A 26007-nucleotide genomic window follows, 5' to 3' on the forward strand; every position below is an offset into this window, starting at 1 on the left:
ATTATATAGTGGTTCTCTTTATGATTTTTCTAGAACCTTTATATTTCAAAAGAAATAAGAGAAACTCACAACTTTAAATAAAGTCAACAACTTCCAATGAAGTCTACACATTTCACTAATTATCTCGAGATATATATATATATATATATATATTATATATATATGTTAAATGCTCATATAACTATTATACTCAAGATAAATCTTATTCTTGATACACATGTCGTATACAATAGTATGTACAAATATATGCACATATATTCAATAAACTTATAATAATCAATAAATATATCATAATGAGTAAGTATGAATGCTCAATCACAATATAAAAAATACATTAATGACTCCTCCCACTAACCCAAAATATCAAAAGATTCTGAGACACCGATATTCTTTACATGTTGTTTAAAAATAATAGGTCTCAATCTTTTGGTTAGGGGATCCGCCAACATGGAGTTTGTATTGATATATTTTACAACAAAGCCACATTTCTTGACTAGGTCTCTAACTGTCAAATACTTTATTTCCATATGGTTTGATTTACTATTAATTTTGTTATTCTTAGAAAAGAATACAACTATATTATTATCACAGTAAATCATTAAAGGCCTAGAGATGGATTCAACTACCTGAAACTTAGTAATAAAATACTTCAACCACATTGCTTGTATGGTTGCTTCATAGCAAACAACAAATTCCACATACATGGTTGAAGATGTTATCAAAGTCTGCTTTGCATTTTTCCATGATATGGCACCACCAGCGAGCATGAAAATAAATCATGAAGTAAACTTGAAATCATCCACGCAACCACCAAAGTCTGAATCAGAATATCCTACTACTTTAAGATTCTTAACCCTTCTATATACCAATTTGAAATTTTTTGTCCTCTGTAAATATCTTATGACTTTCTTAGCATTAATCCAGTGACTAGTACCTGAAGTAGAAAAATAATGACCAAGCACATCACTATAAATGCTATGTCCGACCTAGTACAGACTTGAACATACATCAAACTCCTAATTGCACTAACATAAGGAACATGAGACATAGATTCCCTTTCTACATCATTTTAAGGACATTGTTTAACACTAAGCTTATCTCCTTTCACCATAGGTACCTCACCACTATTACAATTGTGCATATTAAATCTCTTAAGCACTCGTTCAATGTAAATCTTTTGTGATAATCCCAATAACAATGAATCTCAATATTGAGGATAACAGATGCTTCTCCAAGGTCTTTCATATTAAAAGCTTTAGACAAAAATTTGCTTGAATCATGAGGCAAATTATCATCATTGCTGGCCAACAAAATATCATCAACATTGAGGACTAGAAACATGATTCTCTTCCTACTGATCTTGATATATACATACTCATCGAACTTATTTTCAACAAATCCATACGAAGTTATTTCCTTATCAAATTTCAAATACCACTATTGAGATTTCTGTTTCAATCCATAAATAGATTTCTTTAGCTTACATACCATGTGCTCTTTTCCCTTAATTTAAAAGCCTTATGGTTCTTTCATATAGAACTTCTTCATAAAGATTTTTATTCAGAAAAGTTGTTTTCAATATCCATTTGGTGAAACTTCAAATCAAAATGAGCCACCAAAGCCATAATAATTTTGAATGAATCTTTAATAGACATTGAGAAAAAGGTCTCATTGAAGTCTATATTTTTTCTCTAAGTAAAGCCCTTACAACCAATCTAGTTTTAAATCTATCAACTCTTCCTTTAGAGTCTTTCTTGGTCGTTAAACCTCATTTACAACCAATAGGTCTAACCCTATTAGAGAGCTTTACTAGATCCTATACATCATTATCACTCATAGATTGCATTTCTTCCTTTATAGCCTCAAACCACTTATCTTATTATGGACAAGAAATGAATTATTTAAAATTCATAGGATCTACAATCTGACCAATATCATAATCCGACTCGCCAAGATAGACATAATAATCATCAGAAATGGCTAGTTGCATTTGTCTAATTGATCATCTAACTAAAATTACAACTGTGGGCTTATCAAGTATAGTACTAGATGTAAGCAACCAAACTAATGCGGAATCTGAAACAATATTGTTAGTAGTGGTTTCAATTTGAATAAGTTGATGTTCTGAAGGATTTCATCTTTAATCAATCTGTCTATTATCTCTTTAGAGATATGCCCTAGCTTTCTGTGCCATAGCAAGGATGACTTCTCTTTAATAAAAGATCTCTTAATACCAACATTTTCAACATTCAAAGAATAATTAACGCTATTGGTAGCCAAACAAAGTCTATATAAATTATCATAAAGAAAATAATTGCCAACAGACTATGAATTAAACCCTAAATCAATTTTTCTATTTCCAAATATATGTGTATAACAAGGTTTGTCCAAAAAAGAAACTGAAATTAAATTCCTTTTAAAAGAAGGTACATAAAAATATTTTGTCAAACATAGTTCAAAACCAATATCTAATGATAACTTGACATTTCAATATAAATGACTTTTACATCAACATCATTTCTCACTTTGAGTTTGGCTTCCTTGTCAATTTCCCTGCACCAACTGATTAGGCCTCGTAGAGTTATCACATGAATAATAACACCATTGTCAATCCACCTATCATCCTTAGGCACATCAATAAGATTAGATTTAAAACATATATAGGCTGAGACATTACCTTATTATTTCTTCATATTTTCCAACCATGGTTTGAACTTCTCACAGTTTGCCTTTATATGACCTTTCTTCTTGTAGAAAAAGTATTTATCCTTCATTCCTACTTTCATCTAAGACTCCTTGGAGCATGAGGCTTAAATTTCTTATTTTGCCACTTCCCCTTAGACTGACTCTTAGATGTACTAATCATATTCATTGTTTCCAACTTTTCCAACTTTAGTTTCTCCTTTTCAGTACACACCTAGTAATAAGGTCATTGCCAATCCAATTCTCTCTTATAGTATTATAAACTGTTTTAATCTGACTGAATTTACAAGCAAGGAATTGGGGATATAATAGACAATATAATTATCATTAAAGGGGTATATTATGATTTCTTAGCTTTGATTATATCCCCACAATCTTCAAAATGAATTCTCTTACCCTTTAAAGTTGTCATATCTAACACCTAACAGCTCACTCATTAATAGGAAGTTTCATCATGATTGGAAACCTAATATTTCTACATAATGATGTCAAGAAATTCTTCGCATTCGTTGACTATGGCAGACTACTCAAAAGATACTCAACATTAGTCCTTTTCATAATAATAACATTAAGTCTGTTAGATCTTTCTCATTTAGGATAATACTCTTTCTTAGCAATGAAACTTTCATCAATGGGTCTTAAAGGTTCATCGACTTGCAAGACCATATCAATATTAGCAATGCCTAGTGCAAATTCTATATCAGATCTTTATGTCTTAAAATTACAACCAGTCAAGAACATGATAGTCGAATCGTATATCGTAAACCTAATTTTTTGTATCATGTATTGTATCGTATGATACGTTTTTTAAATAAAATAATAATAAATTTTAAAAAATAAATTAAAGTTTTTTTTTATATTTTCTTTTTGTATTCCACTTCAATTTAATGTAACAAATGTTTCCAATCCAAATATTAATGAAAGATTAAAATTATCTCATCAAATTGTAACTAACTTAGTCAAAAAATAATATACAAAAATAATTATGAATTAAATTTCATCATGAAAAATAATAATGCAATAAAAAAACTAAAAATATAAAGTAATATATTAAATATCCAACTTTACCATAAGAAAATCATTCTTACTTCAAACTTTAACATATCCTTAAATATTACATCGATTAACCAAATCAAAATAACCAAAACATTCTATATTCAACTTTCACTCTTGAAAGAACTCAAGTTTTGCTCGCAATCATTCAATAGTAAAAAAGAATTGCTAGAAATATATCAAGCAAAAATCATAATATCTTCTTATCAATCATTTATATTATTAAAATCAAAGTCAATATTTTTATCTCCACTATTATTATCACTATCATGCAAAATAGGTCACTCATCTTCCTTTTCAATTTCTTTATCTTCTTCATGCATAACTTCCATTTCATTATCTTCAACCACTTTTTCTTCACCTTTTTTCTTGCTAGCATTCAAATTCCTTGGTCCTATAAAGAAATCATCAAACCATCAATATACATTGTACATTCAATTTTATATTAAAAGGATAGTTAAATTAATATCAAAGAAAGATATATCTCTAGCTCTTTTGTTGCTAGGAGCACCTTCATCAATGTTGAAGCATTCTTGAACATCTGTCCATGAATTATCATCCGACAAGCAAGGATTTTCTTTTTCCATAATCCACTCATCATTAGATTCTAAGTCTGATAAACATATTGGATCATAAGTCTCTCCTTTGTCCTCGCTAAGCTTTTGCCTCATTTCCAATTGAAGGTTATATTTGACAAAGACAAGGGCATTCTATCTTTGTTGCTCCGAATGATTCCTTCTTTTAAAATACACGTGTTCAAACGTGCTCCAATTTCTTTCACAACCTGAGACCACCATTTCACCCACCCAACAATCCCATTTCTTTCATATTTCAATTAAAGTTTCCATCCTTTTTATTAAAAGCATGAATAATGAGACAAAAGCAAGTATTTCTTTTACCATGTGTTAGGTTGGGTTGTCGGCAACTCAACATATATAATATAATTTTTTTGTGCTATTGTAAGTAAATAACATGTACATGAAGCAAAAGATGAATCAATTTACTTTTACTGCACTACTTAATCATTTGCAGAATCTTTAATGATTTTGTAGTGCTGGGTTTTGTTGGTGCTGGGTTTTGTTGGTGCTGGGTTTTGTTGGTGCTTGCTGCAACAGAGTTTTTGAATTAGGGATTTGGAAAGTTTAGAGAAAATGGCAGTACAACGTTGTTGACAGCTTAACGAGTTTATGAATTTATATGAAGATCAATTTTTAAAAATTAAAAAATTTAAATTAAATGTAATAATTTTTAAAATCGGTTTTATTTTGATCTGATTTGGTGACCCATTTTTGAATTTGACCTGCCCAATTTAGTCTAAAAAGGTGTATTGTTCGATATGGTTAATTTTATCAATAAGACTGATATGTATCATATCGTATGATACGCACACTGTATCGGATCAATTTTCGATACACTATAAGATACATATTATTTTTTATTTGTATCATATTGTATAATAAGATACTAATTACCATGGTCAAGAGCTAAATAGTAGCATTATTGTTGTTCACTACAATAGTAATTGAATTCATAAGTAAACAATGCAACTGATTAGTAATATAAACAATTAACCAATTAGAATTGCCCCAAAACCTTATAGATTATTCTAAATTGGGATCACTATTACATCACCATAAACTCTCCTCTAGGTAAAAAATATGATATACTATTAGAATCTCAAAGCATAAGGTTATAAAACCATATGAGGATCTTATGAACAATTGATTTTCGGAAGAAACATCTCCTTTGGGTAAATAAACTTTCTAGACCAATGTTCATCCTCCCTTTAATTGCAAGCACATGTTGATTGAATAAATACAACTACCTTTGGGTGTATTGGATTTATTCATGACCATGGACAATATATTTTATATAATTAACCTTATGCTACCATTGTCTTAATACACATAATAACCCCCTTTGGGTAGAAAATTACATGTATTACAACTAAAAAATATATTATTATCAGATGGAATATTTCATCAATTTCGATGAAAGCATCGCTTTGGCGGTTAAATATTCTGATAAGCCACTAATTTATTCTTATGATACTAAGCAAAAATTGTCTCAACAAAGATTTCATGAGATATTGACCATTCTTATTTCTGACAATCTATTTAAGCAACATTACTTCAAATACAGTGAACAAAACAATCATTTGGGAACTTTAACTCTCAAATTACAACAATCTTATCACATAATAATATCATATATGTATTCTAAATGAAATATAATACATTAAAACAAGCATGTGCACATTCAGAATATAAATATGCACTGTAACACAAAGGAAAATCAGCTTCATGTGTCATACACTTACACTGGAAAACATGCACACATGTCGTCACATGCCCACACACACGAAAAACACACACCACGCATCGAAAAAACATGCACACGCACCCACACACACCAACAGAATATGGCACATGCTGATGACATGCCTTCACTTGCCCACATGCGCGGAGCCAATGGTGGTTCGGGTTGACCCAAGTTTTGGGTCAAACAATCGGGTCGATCCAAAGATCGATCAACTAGCTGATCGTTAACCTGGATAATTGGGTTTTCCCAAACCAATTATTCGCCAAGAACCCTAATTGCCACCTAACAACATCAATGCTAAATTCAACTGTTCCAATTGATGATTGGTGTAAGAACCATAAGGGAAATGATCCTTGGACACCAATGACTCCAACTGTAGCAATTCTGACTAACAACAGTGAGTGCATCGACTGGAATAGACAATTCACCGAGACAGTTACCTAAATGGATTCAAAGCTTATTTCGATCAATTTCAATCGATTTTGAGTCCAAAAACATTTTAAAAAGCATGTATAATCAATAACAAACATAATCATATAATTTTCATGCCCAATTATCAACAATTTGACAAAAAATTAACAAAATTACTTAATTTTCTCAAAATTAACAGGTTTAATACCCTAAATGTGATACTCTAATACCAAATGTAGGTAGAAAAATGAAATTCAATGTCATTCATAAAATTACATAAGCTAAATTTATGCCCAAATTCATAATTTAAACACATTAGACTATGAAACACTGTAATTAAAGGATTAGGAGCATAGACAAACTTGTTTGTGCCATTATGTTGATCCAGAGAAAATTGATTGTCAATTTTAGAGTAAAATCTTCCTTCCCAGATTTTGTAGAACGCATTGCAGAATATGGTGCCAAGAAGTTTCATGTCTTTTTAAATTGGGAAATTATCAAAAATGGCCAAAATACCCTCCCACTAAGCAAAAATGCCCAAAGTCACTATTTTCAAGCAAAAATGCCCAAATTCACTATTTCTAAGCAAAAATGCCCATGACTTTTTCTAAAATACCAAAATTACCCTTCTCTTCATTTATATAAACCTCCTCACTTACCAGAAGAGGTTAAATGAAATTTTATTAAAATTAGGAGGGTATTGCGATATTAAACATTATAAGAGCATTATAAATTTCTTAATGAAATTTTAGGAATAAATAATTGAGGGGTCAAACGAAATGTTATTAAAATTTGGAGGGCATTTTGATATATCGACTTGTATTTTTCAGATTTCCGAAGAATTTTTCGACTGTTGCCATTCTAGGGTTTTTCAACTTTTAGAATTCGAATTTCAGTTTCGTTTTATCGAATTTTACCGTTTTACGAGAGAGGTTAAATGAAATTTTATTAAAATTAGGAGGGTATTGCGATATTAAACATTATAAGAGCATTATAACTTTCTTAATGAAATTTTAGGAATAGATAATTGAGGGGTCAAAAGAAATGTTATTAAAATTTGGGGGGCATTTTGATATATCGACTTGTATTTTTCAGATTTCCGAAGAATTTTTCGACTGTTGCCATTCTAGGGTTTTTCAACTATTAGAATTCAAATTTCAGTTTCGTTTTATCGAATTTTACCGTTTTACGAGATATCGATTCGTATTTTTCAGATTTCCGAAGAATTTTTTTATTGTTGTCATTCTAGGGTTTTTCAACTTTTAGAATTCAAATTTCAGTTTCGTTTTTTCGAATTTCCCCATTTTACGATAGATCGATTCATATTTTTCAGATTTCTGAAGAATTTTTCAATTGTTGCCATTCTAGGGTTTTTCAACTTTTAGAATTCGAATTTTAGTTTCGTTTTTTCGAATTTTCCCATTTTACGATAGATCGACTCGTATTTTTCAGATTTCTGAAGAATTTTTAGATTGTTGCCATTCTAGGGTTTTTCAACTTTTAGAATTCAAATTTCAGTTCCGTTTTTTCGAATTTCACAGTTTTATGATAGATCGACTCGTATTTTTCAAATTTTCGAAGAATTTTTTGATTGTTGCCATTCTATGGTATTTCAACTTTTAGAATTCAAATTTTAGTTCCGTTTTTTCGATTTTCACCATTTTACGATAGATCGACTCGTATTTTTCAGATTTTCAAAGAATTTTTTGATTGTTACCATTCTAGGGTTTTTCAACTTTTAGAATTCGAATTTCAGTTCCGTTTTTTCAAATTTCACCATTTTACGATAGATCGACTCTTATTTTTTAGATTTTCGAAGAATTTTTTGATTGTTGTCATTCTAGGGTATTTCAACTTTTAGAATTCAAATTTCAGTTCTGTTTTTTTCAAATTTTACCGTTTTACGATATATCGACTTGTATTTTTCAGATTTTTGAAGAATTTTTTGATTATTGCCATTCTAGGGTATTTCAACTTTTAGAATTCGAATTTCACCGTTTTACGATACATCACTCAAATCACATATAGAATGAAATCAAATACATATCTATATATAATGACAGATAAAGTACATTATACATATACGCACATACAATAAATATATATATACGAACATATGAAGAACGATAAACAAACAACGAGGTAACTAAATATACATCCGTGAGCTACTTGATACAGTGAAAATACAACTGCGACGCTAAACGTCAACGCATAGAGGTAGACGACTTTCGGGGAAAATCGTAGCTCCGTGACAACGCCAAACACTCAAAAAAAACGTAACATAAACACACTACAGTCAACGAAGGAGATACCCGAAACATGTCCTCTCAAATAGTCGAAGCTGATCCGGGGTCAATGTAGAAGTAATCCTAGATAATGCGTTACGCTGTGCATGACATATCACATCGCCCGGAAGTGTCTGGACTCATCGGGGATTTGCAGCTCGCCGTCAACCCGTTTTCTTTTGCGAGAATTATCCTACACGAATTTTAAAAATTTGTTAGACATTCAAAAAAATAAATATGTAAACAAATGTATTCGTGGAAAAAACATAAAAAGAAGAAAAATACGAAATAATCAAAAAGGAAATGACAAAACTTAACAAATAAGATTGTTCGAATTCTAGACGTTGAAATACCTTAAAATGTCAATAATCGAAAAATTGATTGAAATCTAGAAAATACGAGTCGATATAGCTAAAAACGGTGAAATACAAAAAAACTGCAATGAAATGTGATTTCTATAAGTTGAAATACCATATAATGTTAACAATCAAAAAATCGACCGAAAATAAGAAAATATGAGTTGATATATCCTGAAATGATGAAAATCGAAAAAACTGAACTGAAATTCGAATTCTAAAAGTTGAAATACCCTAGAATGGCAACAATCGAAAAATTCTTTGAAAATCTAAAAAATACGAGTTGATATATCGTAAAACAGTGAAATTCGAAAAAATGAAACTAAAATTCGAATTCTAAAAGTTGAAAAACCCTAGAATGACAACAATCGAAAAATTCTTCAGAAATCTGAAAAATACGAGTCGATATATCGTAAAACAGTGAAATTCAAAAAAACGAAACTGAAATTTGAATTCTAAAAGTTGAAAAACCCTATAATGACAACAATAAAAAAATTCTTCGAAAATCTGAAAAATACGAGTTGATATATCGTAAAATGGTGAAATTCGAAAAAATAGAACTGAAATTTGAATTCTAAAAGTTGAAAAAACCTAGAATGACAATAATAAAAAAATTCTTCAGAAATCTGAAAAATACGAGTCGATATATCATAAAATAGTGAAATTCGAAAAAACGGAACTAAAATTCGAATTCTAAAAGTTGAAAAACCCTAGAATGGCAACAATCAAAAAATTCTTCAGAAATCTGAAAAATACGAGTTGATATATTATAAAACGGTGAAATTCGAAAAAACGAAACTAAAATTCGAATTCTAGAAGTTGAAAAACCCTAGAATGACAACAATCAAAAATTCTTCATAAATCTGAAAAATACGAGTTGATATATCGTAAAACGATGAAATTCAAAAAAACGAAACTGAAATTCGAATTCTAAAAGTTGAAAAACCCTAGAATGACAACAATTGAAAAATTCTTCAGAAATCTGAAAAATACGAGGCGATATATGGTAAAACGGTGAAATTCGAAAAAACAAAACTGAAATTCGAATTCTAGAAGTTGAAAAACCCTAGAATGGCAACAATCGAAAAATTCTTTAGAAATCTGAAAAATATGAGTCGATATATCGTAAAACGATGAAATTCAAAAAAACAAAATTGAAATTCGAATTCTAAAAGTTGAAAAACCCTAGAATGGCAACAATCAAAAAATTCTTCGAAAATCTGAAAAATACGAGTTGATCTATCGTAAAACGGTGAAATTCAAAAAAAACGAAACTGAAATTCGAATTCTAAAAGTTGAAAAACCCTAGAATGGCAACAATCGAAAAATTCTTCGAAAATCTGAAAAATACGAGTCGATCTATCTTAAAACGGTGAAATTCGAAAAAACGGAACTGAAATTCAAATTCTAAAAGTTGAAAAACCCTAGAATGACAACAATTTAAAAATTCTTCGAAAATCTGAAAAATACGAGTCGATCTATCATAAAACGGTGAAATTCGAAAAAAACGGAAGTGAAATTTAAAAACACGAATCAATATATCCTATAAATAAAAAAATCGAAATATTGAGTTGAAATTACGTCATTACATCGTAAATTGTGTCAAAAAGCTCCAAAATTCAAAAAATCGAATCTCAAATTTGAAAATTACATATGGAAAAACCCTAAAACAGAAAAAACAGATATAAAATTCGAAAACTAAACGATCAGAAACCCTAGATAACAAAATTATCAATTTACCCCCTCATGAAAATTCCTTTTTAAAACAAGTCAACTGTTATATGACAAATTTCAGAAAAACCCGTTGTGTTCTAAGGAATCTCTTCGGCTCCCCAATATTTTAACAAAGCTATTTTACCCCCCTAACCCACGGTCAATGTCTGCTGACCGTGGGAGAAATCGTTTGACCGTGGGAAATACTGTTCCCACGATCGGACTGCCGATCCTTCGGCAGCCATTTTCGGCCAAAATTTGGTTGTTTTGGCCTCCGATTTTTTCATAAATCAAATCTACAAGTTGTATAACACAAAACCCCTCAATCAATTCAACGAAAACAACCAAGAATCAAAACATTTTAAGCATTATTCAAATCGAAACCCTAAAATTTGAAACCTCAAAATCTCAATCAAATCTTAATAATATGAGCAATAACTTGATTCAAACAAGATTACGGGAGATATACTAACCGTCTTTGTCATTTGCGGTTGCCGGAAAGCAAGAAAATCTATGAAAATCTGGTCGACCGTGGGATGACCGTGGGAAAGTGGGAAATTGGGAAATTTTAAATTTTCTTTAAATTTACACAGTAAAATGACCGTGGGAAGTAAGGAAATTTGCTGTGTTTATATATGGGGGCAGTTTCGTCATTTCACAAAACCTAGGCATTTTTGTTAAACCTGAATATTTTGGACAATTTTCTTAGACCCCCTAAATTTTGGCTATTTTTTACAATTTCCCTTTTAAATTATATTTTAGAAAGGGACCTTGCTTGTATTAATTAATTACCAAAAGGGTTAAAGGCTTAATTACGCTCTCCCATAAAAATACCTAATAACCGTATATCAATCTATACTTACAACCCAGATTTAATAATTATAACATGAAGTGTACTAGTCAAATTTCAGAATGTTCACATCAAATTTACAAAATAAAATTTTTATGGACTACATATTTATTTGGTTTTATTCAATAATAAAAAGAAGTTTAATCCGTGTACGCTCACATCATTTCAACACTGATCCCTTGATCGGGCCAATACTGGGTCTAAGTTTGAAAACACGACTTTTGACTTTAGTTTTCAAATCATAAAATTAAGACGCATTAATTATTAATTGTTCATATAGTTAAAAAAAATTCTAAAATTTCATAGATAAACATGTCCGATGAGTCAAGAATGGTCCATAATTTTGCAGTTGTGTCAGGGCCACGAGCTGTATAGATCATGCCAAGGTCTTAGGATCTGGCTTGCAAAAAATTAAAATTTTTAAAAGTAAATAAATATAATATAAAAGATCAACTGGCTAAAAGGTTCAGGAAGACTTTGGACCGTGTTCCAAGCCTTGCCATTTCTCAAACCTTAACTCGACACGACCTTTAAATACAAGAGGGCTGCCTAATTTGACCAGGTACGATCCACGGCGGTGTCTAGTTATAATAGTAGAAAAATATATATATGAGTAGCCGTAATGATTTGAAAATAACTTCCGTAATTTTTTTGTTTGTGATACGGAGGCGCACAGGAACAACAGTAAGCGGACAACAGCGAAACATTTCCTTATCGTTAACATTTATTCACAGTTGTTAACAGAGCAACCCTAACTCAGTCAAATCTCTGAATCCAAACGCTCTCAAAATGGGCTCTGAAGGGTCAAGTGTTGTCGGTAAGCTTCTAGAAACTACTCTAAGCCCTAATTTTTCTTGTTATTTATAACAATTCATTGCCACTATTGAATTTGATCAACTATCGTTACTCGTTCTTATCTGCCGAAGCTTTGTGGATTTACATAATTTAGGGGTTTTTATGATTTGAGCTTGTAAATGTTACATGATCTTGCTATTATTGCTGGTTTGGGTTATAATTGTTGGTGGATCACTGGCTTTGATGAGTACTTGAACAATGTGTTCTTTATCACAACCACCAAATCCCAGAAGAAATAGGATAGGGTTATAATGATGGAAGCTGTTTCATTTTAATTTTATAAATTTATTGAGATTCTTTGTGTCATAGTTGACAATGTGACTTTGGTGTTGTTGATGAAATTTTGTTGCCAATTTCTTGGAATTTTTTTAAGGTATACTAGCTAACAAAGCTTAAATTTTAATTTATATTGGGAATGATTAAATCATATACTAAACAAAATTTAGAGTTGAGTATGGATAGTGTGATTTTCCGATGTTACAGACATCCCAAGTGGAAAGTACCCAATTGTGTAATCGTTGATCACTTGAGGCATGTAAATTAATGATCTCCAAATTAAAGATGCAATCAAGTTAAACTATATAAAGATCAATAACATGGCAAACACCAAAGACACTGATTTACATAGTTCAGCCAAGTTGCCTACATTCACGGGTCATGATGTATGATACAAAACAAAAGTTACAAGAAACTCTAGAACCACTATAGTAGTGTTAGAAATAAGATGTTTACTTAATCTCAAGTAACAGGCGATGCTCAATCTCAGAGAATATTCTAATACTGAAATGAAAATATAAATATTCTCTAGTCCTGTTTTCATTCTTCTCTAACTCTTATTTAAGATAATGAAGGAAAAGCTTCTTATAAGCTTATAAAGAGAAAAGACAGTTTTGGCCTTTATTAAGAATTGACCAAATATGGTTCTTATGTGATGAACTTGTTCGTGTTTATTAATATATTTTTTTGGTCAAAGGAGTAGCACATAGATTGAAAATATTTTTGGATGCTTTTGCAAAACACCCAAAATATTCGCTAAATCCAAAGCTTCAAAGTTCCTTTCACTGAGAGTTGTTGAACATTGGCTCACATTTGTTCAGTTGCATATTAAGAACAAAATTGTGTTTTCTTGAGTAAGTTTGTGACTTTGTGTGAGTCTTTGTTAAATAAGTAGAGAGTTAGTGAAAGATGAGACCTTTTGCAGATAAGAACTTATGTTTTGGCTTTAGTTTTATAATATCCTTTATGATTGATTTTGACTTGAGTATGTTTTTTATTTTGAAACTAATGTGATGGTGTGAGAGTGTCTTGTAACTTTTGTTTTGGTTCAAATTAAGAAACCAAATTCATGAAGTGTGGATGTAAGCAAATTACCCTGCCACATTTATGTGGTCATTGTGTTATTGATCTTTTCTATGTTGTGATTCAACTGCATTTGTTTAGACATTATTGTTTTTTACTTGAGATTTTTAGCCTATTTCCATACACTGAGTGTTCGATAGATTAGCACTCTTGAGTTTTTTAACTAACAGATTAATATTAGAGTCAAACTCTGAGACCCCATAATGTGGTGAACTGAGATTAAAATTTTGGTTTTGTGACCTCTGATGATCTCATCTTTGTGTGTGTGGTGGGGGGGGGGGGGGGGGGGGGGGGGGGGGGGAGGAGGAGAAAATTGTTGAGTTCCACATTGGATGATTAGGGGGTCTTGAGAGTAGTCTTTGTATGTTTGATATCTAAGCCTCCTGCATGGGATGTATTTGGGATGACATGTCACTACAGAATTTGCTTTTGTATTAGCTTGTCAATTGTGCTATTTTCTTTCATTTTTTTCTTTTTGAGGTGACTGGATAAGGTCCAGTATGGTTATGAATGTTCTGTGTGTTTACTTTGCAAGTTTTCCATTTAGCTATCAAGTGGAAGCTTGGTCTAGAACTTTGGTTCAATTTATTCATGTATTTGCACAATATATATGAGAATATAAGGTCAGTGAAGCCTTAGTTTTGGGGCATTATTTTAATTTTTATATTACTTTGAGTCTGTTCCTCGGATGAAGCCGAAGTCATAGTATAATATAATATAAGGCTGAAATTGTAAAAGAATGTTATGCCTATCTTACATGTATCTAATTAGCCTGAGGTTTTTGCTTTGCTAGTTGCAGCTTTTGTTGTGGGTGGACCTCTTCATTGCAATATGTAGCCATATGATGTCTAGTTTGATTATCCCTTTTTTTCCAGTTTCATAATCCATTACATTGACATATGCATAGAATTAAGAAGTATATTATGGGCCCCTGTTGTTACAACTTAAAATTGTAATAATGTATTAATGAGTAAATGTGGTCCTGAATTTTGAGTTCAGTTAGTAGCTTTATTGGGTTTTATAGGTAATCCTGATGAAAAGAAAGGGTTCAACAGAATCATTTCGGCAACACATATGTTTTTAAGCTGAATCTTATAAGAGGTTAGTGGATTTGGGAGATTTCTAGGTTTGGATAGGGTTTAGGGATAATCTTTATTTGTGAAGGTGCTCAAATAGTACCTGATTAACAAATATTTGATTGTTTCCCTAGTCATATGGCAAGTTCAGTGCTATTGTTTGAAATTCAAATCACCTCTAACAATCAACACAAGCCAAACACTTTGCAGAGCTGCATCAACTTACAGCTGTGGTAATTATCATTGTTGAAGTGTTTTATGATGTCAATGATAGTGCACCATGTTCAGTTTAATGCAATGGAGATGACTTAAGTACATTTGAGTTTTCTATGAGTTTCATTCCTTGATTACTGAAACTGAAACCGTGGGGTTATCTTTATATTATTATATTTTATGGAGATCATTAATAAAAGTTAAAGATAAATAAATATACGAGGCCTTGGCTGCTTAATGACTAAAGAATCCACAGATGCTTTCCAATCTGGAGGGTTATTTAGGAGTTGGTTATGCATATATAGGACAGAAATAACTCTGCTGAATGCTATTTCAAACATTTGTAGCTTAGTTAAGGGTCCCATGGTTATTCTATCATTTATGATTCATGTGATTGAATTAATTGTTTTGGTGCAAATTCGTCATCTTGATTTTCTTAAATTAATTCTTGAGTCTTGATAAGATGTATTAAATGTCCATATCAATTTCATTAAGGTATTAGATATCTCCATGAAGTGCTGTTTACATACTATTGTAGAAGACTGGATGATTTAACATGAATTTATTTCTGGTTACCTCATATAACATTGTCATTCTTTGTTTTTAAAGATGTATGAGATTTGAGTGTATCTTAAGAATTATGACTCCTTTCCTAGCTAAGGATTATAAAATTTGTATCTAAGAAGCACCAATGTTCTTAACTTTTGCATATTTAGAATCGTTTAACGGGGTGTTTTACATTGTACAATACTTCAAGTGGATAAAACTGGAAAGTTGGTCAGCTTATGCATTATTTATATTCATCTGTTCAGATATTTTTTTTTTTATTTTTTAATGCTTAAAACTGATGCCTTGTCTAGAAGGATTTGATGTTTGAAACCTCTACATGGTGCTAAAATAAATTGTACAGATTTAATATTTCTGTTGTTGGAAATTCTTCATTAGTAAATATAATAGCGTATTGGAATGTTTCCTTTAATTTCTTTTGTTGATACTTAATTTGCATGCATCCATGAGTTATGATTGCTGTAACTAAAATTATGAATTTTTGCAGTGCCTAGGAATTTCAGATTACTGGAAGAGCTTGAGAGAGGAGAAAAAGGAATTGGGGATGGGACTGTCAGCTATGGAATGGATGATGCTGATGATATATTAATGCAATCATGGACTGGGACTATTATAGGTCCCCCCAATGTACGTCTTCTTTCTCTCTCCTTCAATTTATATGGATGTGCATGAGTATTCATACACATGTAAGAGTTTTGTTTGACCTAGTAGTTGTTGAGAAGTTTGAGTCAACCACAATGGAGACCTTATTGAACCTTAGATAGAATGGTTTGGTTTATATTACACAATTGTAGTCTGAATCTCATATTGGGTCTGAATAAGGAGAGAAGATTACTTATTCTTGGTCCATTAATACTCCCATAATTTTGGGTAACCAATTCCATGAAGACCTTTGATCTAAACTTTCCTATGGTTTCAAAGTTACATGGTGAGATATAAATGGAGAAGATTCTCTATTTTTATTTTTTCACTAAAATTTTGAGGACCTTATGACTTATGTTACTCATAATATTGAATGGTCAATATTTGTACATATGTTTATTTCCTTACCAACCATTAAAACAGCATAAAAGCACTCATTCTGTGAAGATCTATTCAATTAAAATTGTGGAAAAGCAACATGTTTCTTTGAAACCCAAATTTCATTCTTCTTTCTCTTCACAGACTTTTCTCAAACTCCAATGGTAAAAAAATATTGCAAAAAAAGGGCAAATATCCAGTAATTAGATGAACTATTTGAGTGATTCAAAAGTGAACTGAGTTTGTGTACAATCCTTTTTTATTTCATAAGAGTGCGTAAAATTTATGTGGTTTAATTTTTCATTGGACTAGTAATTACCATTATTCTGTAACTAAGTAGATAATTTTTCATTGATTTGATAAGTTCTCTTTTCCAATCTGGAATCAACTCTTTATTTTCTGAATTTATTTTCTGAACCTTCCATCTCATTCTCAATCTCAATACCCATAAAAATCAAGTCCTAGTGTGAAGAAGTTGTGACAGAGTACATCAAGAAGTTATATTCTAGATTTTAAGTGCTACAAAGTCTGAGTGCAATTATGTATTTTCTTGTGAGTAAATTTGGATCACCAGATTGAGTTTGGACGGAGACCTGTGTTCAAGAATTCCATGAGGCTAACATTTGAAAATGATCATGTTTATGCAGTAAAAGATAACAACTTATTATGTAGTGGAAGCAGTGTTTGGTTTGGAGCTGAGGATGATTAAAAAGTGGAATATAATATTGCAATCGATTTACTACTGATCTAAGTAAATATTTTACTGGATCTAAAATACATGTTTTATTGGTTCATAAGGAACTTGAGAAGGAAAAGGATAAATATATGTCGAGTTTGAAACTAATATATGTTGTGATATGAGACTCTTTAGACGTCTTATTCTTATTATCATCCATCCTGGTGTGCTGGAAGACTTTTTTAATTAGTCAAATTAGGATTTTAGAGACTTGAAACCTTAGGTGATACAATCAATCTTTAGAACCACATGCTCTTATCTAAAACCTATCTAACCACGAGCTCTGCCCTACCGAAGCAGGTATGCCTCTAATACATTTGCTAACCCTCTCTAACCAGGCATCTTAGCTTTTGTGCTTCAATGAACATTGCAGGACTGTAATCCCTATCTTGACAATTAAATTTGCTTACTTTAATCTTCCGCAACATTTCCGTCGCCTTGTTTCTTTTAGATATTCTTGTTATTGCTGTCATTATATTTTTCATATCATCATATATGGTTTTAATCTTCATTTGTTTTACGTGTATAACTAATATGTATTTTAACTCATTTTGAAGAATTGCTGAAACTTGGAACTCAAGTTTGGAGATTAGAGGGATGGAAAATATGTGAATTTGGATTGGAGTGCACCCAATCCAACCCCCAAGAAGTTGTCTCCATTCCTAAAATTTTAAGAATCAGTTGGGTTAGATTGAGCTTTTGTGAATAATAGATTGGGTTATCGGTTATCCAATCCAAAATTTTTAATATTTTTTTTTATTCTAGTTTTCAGTCTAATTTTTATTATTTTATCCAATCCAAAATTTTTAATATTTTTTTTTATTCTAGTTTTCAGTCTAATTTTTATTATTTTAAACCTAACCATTTATACATAAGTACAAAAATAAGAGTTATAATTCATATTAAAATTAATGGGTTTAAGAATGGGTTGGGATTGGGTTTGATTTTTGTAGATAGTTGATTGGGTTATGGAAAATCCAACTCCAACCTATTCTTAAAATTTTAAGAATAGGTCGGGTTAAGAAGAGGTTGGGTTGGATTTGATAGAACTTCATGTGGATTGGGTATGATTTTACCTAATGTCCTAAACCCACATTTTTGCCATCCCAAAAAGTGGAGCCTTTTGATTTCACATGGCATCTATATTTCCTTGTTATTTTTTTCTTGTATGATGGTACAGCTAAAAGGATTTTGACTTTTGTCAATTAAGATTGTTAACCTTTTTGTTTTGGAATTTCATGAAAAACTTGTTAAATTTGTTTGATAAAATGAATTCATCTAGTTCTATGAAATTTACTTCACCAAATATTTTAAAGGGTGATGCATAAATACTTGAAATTCATTTTTGCTTATACCAGATCTCTTCTATGCATATATTCTGGTATTGGCTCTATTACATGTTCAAATCTACTCTTATTTCCAGTACAAGTGCAACAAATCCAAACTTGCCAACAGTCACAATGTAAAACATAAACAAGATATTTCTTCCATGAACCACCTCACCCATCTTTTATCTTGAATTTCCCAACCAAGCACGTTAAATGCATAATATCTGAATCTTCCCTCGTAAATACACTTCATTTGTTGTCTCTTTCCTTTTCAATATCTCTTTTCCCTCATAAATCATCTCCTTACAGTTTGCTAATGCTTTTTGTTGGTTGTTTGACTAAAGGGAATTGAATAAGAAAGAAGGCCAAGGCTGTTAGAGAAAGCAAAAGAATGAATTGCTTTTTCTCCTTTTCATGGAATTTGGTTCAGTTGTATTAAGGAAGAGAAAAGGAAGCTTCACAAAAATGAAAGGAAACAATTAATTAGAGAGAGATATGAATGGTGAATTGAAATACTAAAGTAACAGAGGTTAATTGAAGAAAAGTGAGAGTAAAGACTTTAACAGAAAATAAGGAAAGAGCCTGAGGTTATACTGTAATAATGATGAAAAGGAAAATGATAGCATGAATATAAAGAGAAACAAGGAGACATAAACTTACCTTGGTAAGGCGCGGGAGTTTGCTGCACAATACTGATTTTAATCTTCTTGAAGTTTTAGATTTTATAATCCTCGAGTAAAATTGAGCTGCTGAATTGTAAACAAAAAAAGTTGAGTGACTGATGGATGAAGTTTTAAGGTCTGGATCGTATGAAACTCAGGATACTTAGGTCTGAAAAAAGTTCATATATATGGTTTATTACATCTGCACTACCTTGTGCTCCTGGATAAAATCTTCCATTTGTTAGATCTCGATCCACATAAACTGAGCCTAATCGTTACATGTTTCAATCTATTGTCAAGTGTCCTCTGTGTTTTGTGTTTCAATCTATGCATATCTAGTGCCCAATCTTGTCGGACACGTGTTTCCTATTGTGGTTTATGAAACAACTCCTTAAAAACTATGTGATGTTTGCACTTACATTCTTTTTGACATTTCTGGGACTTTGGCTGTAATTTCTTAGAGTACACATAGATCTAGATCTTTGTTCTTTTCGGAAGGAAATTTATCTTATGTAGTGATTCTTCATGTCAGACTGTGCATGAAGGACGTATCTACCAGTTGAAACTTCTCTGTGGCACAGATTATCCAGACAATCCACCAAGTGTGAGATTTCAAACCCGGATAAATATGACCTGCGTCAATCAGGAGACTGGAGTGGTGAGTCTTGTTACTCTATTGACACTAACATTATATGCTTGTGATACAGATTGAAAAATATACTGATTTGTTTTTTTTTTTAGGTTGAACCAAGTCTTTTTCCCATGCTTGCTAATTGGCAAAGGGAGTACACAATGGAGGACATTTTGACTCAACTGAAGAAAGAAATGATGTCTGCACAAAACTGGAAGCTTGCACAACCGCCCGAAGGTGCGTCAGTTTATCTTTTCACTTCTGTCTGAACCTATACATTACGCTTCTCACTAGATTTCATTGTTAAAAAAGGAGCAGGTTGGGGAAACAAAATAATTGATTTGTGTGTGTTTGTTTATATACATGTGTATGTATATCATGTTTTCAGGCAATGAAGATGGAAGGATGGATCACAAGGGATTAGTGCTCAAGTGTTGTATTCTCTGAGTCACACCGAGACGTGTATGAAGGTGAGATAATGTATATAACGTCTATACATACAATATATTATTTGAACTGCGGCTGTTACATGAATACATATGCATGTTTGAGAAAGTTTTCATTAGTTCCATCAAATGGTGGCTAAATAAGATTTATTTGGAATCTATGGCATGTTCATAATTTAACTGTGTCGTTCATCTGTGTCTTGGTCCCCGTCTCAGTCTCTGTCTTCTCACAATACATTTCTGAATGTAACCATGCCAGTGTGTTGAACCTCTTTTGTGTGTGTATGTGGATTCTCTAGAAATGGTTCAAACAAAAAATAAAAATAAAAATATAAGTCCAAATTAGCATGTGAAATCAATCTACATTGATTATAATTATGTTTGGGTTTAGCTGGAAAGGCTGAGCCAAATATTGGTTTAGTTTCTACTTACTTCAAGCTTTGGTGAGTTGAAAGTGGCTTTTGGTAGAAATGTAAAGAAATGCTTAAGCTGTAAATGCAGAGATCGTTATATTTTCACATACAGGTCTGTGTTAAGTCAAGGATTATAGATGTTTTTAGAAAATGAGTTGAGTTCAAGTCTATCTAAACATTCGAGTTTGAGTAAGTTTTAGATTAAATCTAAAATTAAATTGATCTTGAGTCAAATTTAAACTATGTGAAGTTGGTCTTGTCCGGGTTTGATTTAAATCTAGTTCAGTCATTCTTAAAAGTATATTTATTATTTTCTTAATTAGTAAATGAAATCTATAATTACATTACGAATCTCATCTCCGGACTTCAAGCACACAAATGAAATTAAGTGCATATAAATTTAAGAAAAACATATTATTCAACAAATTCAAATAAAAAAACTTAAAAAACGTAATTTAGTATGATAATATCGAGAAATATGTTTTTAAAATTTTAGTAAAATTATGTACATAAATAATGAACACAAACAATAACATATTATTCTGTAATAGAGTATTATTAATATAATAACATATCATTGTTTTTGCATAAAGTTATGTATCTGGTTTATGTATATAGCATTGCTCTTAAAATTTATACAAATTACAAAATAAAATATATTATTATCTTTAAATAAGGCATGTTAAATGGAAAATTCAAATAAAAAAGTGAAAAAGTGAAAATTGATTCAGTTCAAGTCAAGCTTAAATAAAGCTTAAATCCAGATTTATTTGAATCCAAAAGATCAGTTTAAGTTTTAAATTTAGTTTGAAAATTATTTTATTATAGCTTTAATTCATGTTGGTTTAAATTTAAATATTCAAATCGATTTAAACTTAATTTATTTATAAAAATAAGCCTAATATTTGGCTTGGACTTAGCCTTTTCAATTTGAATTAGTTAAATTCAGATTGAATCAAATCCTAAATTTTGAGTATTTAAGTTTGCTTAGGTGAAATAAAAAAAAAAAAAAAAAAAACCTTGAATATTTGAATTAGTGTGACCCATTGTGGCAAAATAACAAGAAAATCAGAGCAAAAGAAATAAAATTGTCCATGATTAATGGATAACACAAGGTTGGTGTTTCAGGATTGCAAGTAACTTCTAAAATATAATAATATTAAAACCACATATATAAAGAGTATTTATTATCAGATATAAACAAATCGGATGATCAAATTATTTAAATTATTTTTAATTTAAAATTACTTAATTATATGATGATATATTAGTTATATTAATAAATTTATATTCATTAAAACTCAACTGTTTATATATAAAGTATTATTGAAATTATAAAAATCTTACCTTTTAACATAAAGTGATTCCACCCAATATTATTTCTAGCTTAAAGAGAAAGAAAGCACCTCCTTTTGGAAAAATATTCCTGCCCTTTACATGATGTTAGGCCCCAAGCCCCAACAAATATAAGTGTTGAGATTAAAACCACAAAATAAGATCCTTTTATTTCTTCAATAAGATTTTGTTGTACTAATAGCATTATATCAAAATTCACTCTATGTCTATTCAATCAAATTATTTTATATATTTTTAATCTCAAAATTACACAAAAAACAAAAATTCGTTGTACATATATTTTAATAAAATATTCTTAATATAATTTAATTAAAACACAAAATCTCAAATATAGAATTAGATAACCTAAGTATACACGTTAATGTCCTTTTATATATCCGTATTTAAGTAAGAGAATCTAACAATATGTTGTTAAACTAATCTTCTCAAGTTTTATCAATTTGGTGGTAAGATTTAGCCAAATGAGAATTTCCCTCTGTTTTTATTGAATTTTTGTAAAATGAAATTTGTATATTAATATAATTTTTTTTAATCTTCAAAATTATAGAATAAATGTGAAACAGCCAGAATAATATATACGTGTTTGATAGCATTCTTGAGGAGCATAGAGTTGTCCAAGGAAGACTATAGAGGAGGAATAATCCAATGATGTCAAAAACACTCTAAAATAAAAATTGAGAAGAGTAATTTGTTTTTGTTTTACAAAAACATTTTCACAAACATAATGAACACACTTGTTTGTAACTTACCCAAAAAAAAAGATATATTGGGATGACTTGTAAAGCAATAATAAGAGAATGATCCATGTTACATGCATCTAATTTTAAATATTTAATTAGATATCAAATAACGTATTATTATATAATTAAATATTATTTTATTTATAATTTAAAATTGAAAAATTATATTAAATGGCTAAAATTAAGGGGGTCTAAGAAATTGCCCAAAACAATAAGGTTTAAGCAAAAATGCCCCATTTTTGTAAAATGACCAAACTAGCCCCTATATATAAACAAAGAAATTTTCTTATTTCCCACATTATTTTTCCACGGTTCCATTGTGCAAATCCAAAAAAATCTTTCGTTCCCACGGGCGAAGAGATTTTCATCGACTTTCATGTTTTTCGACTACTGAACATGGCAAAGAAGGTTAGTACATCTTCCCTACTCTTGTTTGAATCAAATTATTGTTCATATTATTGAGATTTGAGGGAGATTTCGTGGTTTGAAATTTTAGGGTTTCGATTTTGAACAATGTTCAAAATGTTTTGATTCTTGGTTGTTTTCGTTGAATTTCTTGAGGGGTTTTGTGTTATACCTATGTAGATTTGATTTGTGCTGAAATTGGAGGCTGAAACAACGAATTTTTGGCCTAAAATGGGTTTGAAGAGATCGGTGCTCCGACCATGGGAATAGTGGATCCCACGGTTAGGACGGATTCTCCCGCGGTCAGGAGAGATTGACAGTGGGTTAGGGGGTAAAGTTGCGTTTTCAAAACATTAGGGAGCTGGGGGAGAGCGGTTAGTCCACAGGGGGTGTTGCTAAAATTTACCATGAGACAGTGGGCTAATGCCGTGAAAACCGTGGGTTGGGGGGAAATTTACTTTTTTCAAACTGCAGGGGCATTAAAAGATTAGAAAATTGTTGAGGGGGCAAGGGATAAATATTGGACCTGTTTGTAGTAGAAATTTTTTGAGGGGGTAAATTGACATTTTCCATATCCAGGGTTTCTCGAGGTGTAGTTTTCGAATTTTATATCCGTTTTTTCTGTTTAAGGGGTTTTTCGATATGTAGTTTTAGAATTTGACATTCAGTTTTTTGATTTTTATGTTTTTTTGATACATTTTACGATGTAATGACATAATTTCAGCTCAATATTTCGGTTTTTTCGTTTATAAGATATATCGATTCGTATTTTTGAATTTCAGTTTCATTTTTTTTTATTTTCACAGTTTTATGACATATCGACTCGTATTTTCTAGATTTTCGAACAATTTCTCGATTGATGACATTCTAACATATTTCAACTTATGGAATTCGAATTTCAGTTTTGTTTTTTCGATTTTTGCTATTTTAGGATAAATTGACTTGTATTTTAAGATTTTTTAACGATTTTTCAATTATTAACATATCTAGAGTATTTCAACGTATAGAATTCGAATTTTAGTTTTGTTTTTTCGATTTTGGCCCTTTTAGGATATATCAACTCATATTTTTATATTTTTGACTGATTTTCTGATTGCTAACATTCTAGGGTATTTCAACGTCTAGAATTCGAATTTCAGTTCTATTTTTTTGAATTTCACTATTTTAGAATATATTGACTTGTATTTTCCAGATTTTTAAATGATTTTTTGATTGTTGACATTGGAGGGTATTTCAACGTTTAGAATTTGAATTTTAGTTTCGTTTTTTCGATTTTCATCGTTTTAGGATATATCGACTCGTATTTTTTAGATTTTCGAGCGATTTTTTAATTATTGACATTCTAGGGTATTTCAACGTATAGAATTCAAATTTCAGTTTTATTTTTTTGAATTTTACTGTTTTAGGATATATCGACTCGTATTTTTCAAATTTTTGAACGATTTTTCGATTGTTGATATTCTAGGATATTTCAACATTTAGAATTTGAATTTTAGTTTCGTTTTTTTTATTTTCACCGTTTTAGGATATATCGACTCATATTTTTTAGATTTTTGAACAATTTTTTTTATTATTGACATTCTAGAGTATTTCAATGTATAGAATTTGAATTTCAGTTCTCTTTTTTTATTTTCACAGTTTTAGGAGATAGCCACTCGTATTTTTTTAGATTTTCAAACGATTTTTTGATTGTTGACATTTTAGGATATTTTAACATATAGAATTCAAATTTTAGTTTTGTTTTTTTTTATTTTCACAGTTTTATGATATATCGATTCTATTTTTTTTTAGATTTTTGAACAATTTTTTTATTGTTGACATTCTAGGGTATTTCAACGTACAGAATTCGAATTTCAGTTTCGTTTTTTTTATTTTCATCGTTTTAAGATAATGAAATCCTATTTTTTAAATTTTGTCATTTCTTTTTTGATTGTTTTCTATTTTTTATCTTTCTATGTTTTTTTAATCATTACGACATTTGTTTACATATTTGTTTTTTATGAATGTCTTACGAATTTTTAAAATTTTTGTAGGATATTTTTTGTAAAAGAAAATGTGTTGAAGGTAAGCTGCAAATCCCTGATAAGTCTAGACACTTCCGAGCAGAGGTTATATGTCGTGCATAACACACAACATTATCTAGGATTACTTTTACACTGACCTTAGATTAACTTCGACTGTTTGAGAGGACATGTTTAGGGCATCTCCTTCGTCTACCCGAAACCAAATTTTCTGGGATATTGGTTCATGCATTTCTACTACGACAGCTACATTAGCCCTCCGTCAAAGACAAGTTATGGTTTAGGATTAACGGGGTTGACTTGAGATTCAACCCGTTTGAGTTTGCTTTGATGACGGGGTTTTCATTTAGCCAACTCACTACTATTTTATCATATATTCCTCGCTCTTTCGGACATAGGATCAGAGATACATACTTTCAAGGTTGTCCGAAGGTGTAGTATCATGACATAGAGCTTGTTTTTTTGGCCAGGCCATGAAAGGATGAC

At 30.6% G+C, this 26007-nt stretch overlaps 1 protein-coding gene across 2 annotated transcripts; it reads left to right on the forward strand.

The window, feature by feature from the left end:
• The first annotated feature begins 12353 nt into the window (after window positions 1–12353).
• On the forward strand, window positions 12354–20761 carry LOC123205363 (ubiquitin-conjugating enzyme E2 variant 1B-like). Of its 2 annotated transcripts, none has more exons than XM_044622306.1 (5): window positions 12354–12510; window positions 16251–16390; window positions 20042–20167; window positions 20251–20377; window positions 20529–20761. In XM_044622306.1, exons 1-5 carry the CDS (start codon window positions 12483–12485, stop codon window positions 20585–20587), a joined length of 480 nt encoding a protein of 159 aa, XP_044478241.1. In that variant the 5' UTR covers window positions 12354–12482; the 3' UTR covers window positions 20588–20761. The 2 variants fall into 2 exon arrangements, with proteins under 2 accessions (XP_044478241.1, XP_044478242.1); XM_044622307.1 differs by lacking the exon at window positions 12354–12510 and adding an exon at window positions 15198–15216.
• Window positions 20762–26007: the final 5246 nt, after the last annotated feature.

This window comes from Mangifera indica, unplaced genomic scaffold (assembly GCF_011075055.1).
Source record: "Mangifera indica cultivar Alphonso unplaced genomic scaffold, CATAS_Mindica_2.1 Un_0004, whole genome shotgun sequence".
NCBI classification, from domain to species: Eukaryota; Viridiplantae; Streptophyta; class Magnoliopsida; order Sapindales; family Anacardiaceae; genus Mangifera; species Mangifera indica.

Bases quoted from the DNA above. Each gene is read 5' to 3' on its own strand.
- LOC123205363 (XM_044622306.1), top strand. From the start codon at position 12,483: ATGGGCTCTGAAGGGTCAAGTGTTGTCG. The intron at 16,391-20,041 runs GTACGTCTTCTT...TCTTCATGTCAG, and splicing joins CTATTATAGGTCCCCCCAAT to ACTGTGCATGAAGGACGTAT. The intron at 20,168-20,250 runs GTGAGTCTTGTT...TTTTTTTTTTAG, and splicing joins TCAATCAGGAGACTGGAGTG to GTTGAACCAAGTCTTTTTCC.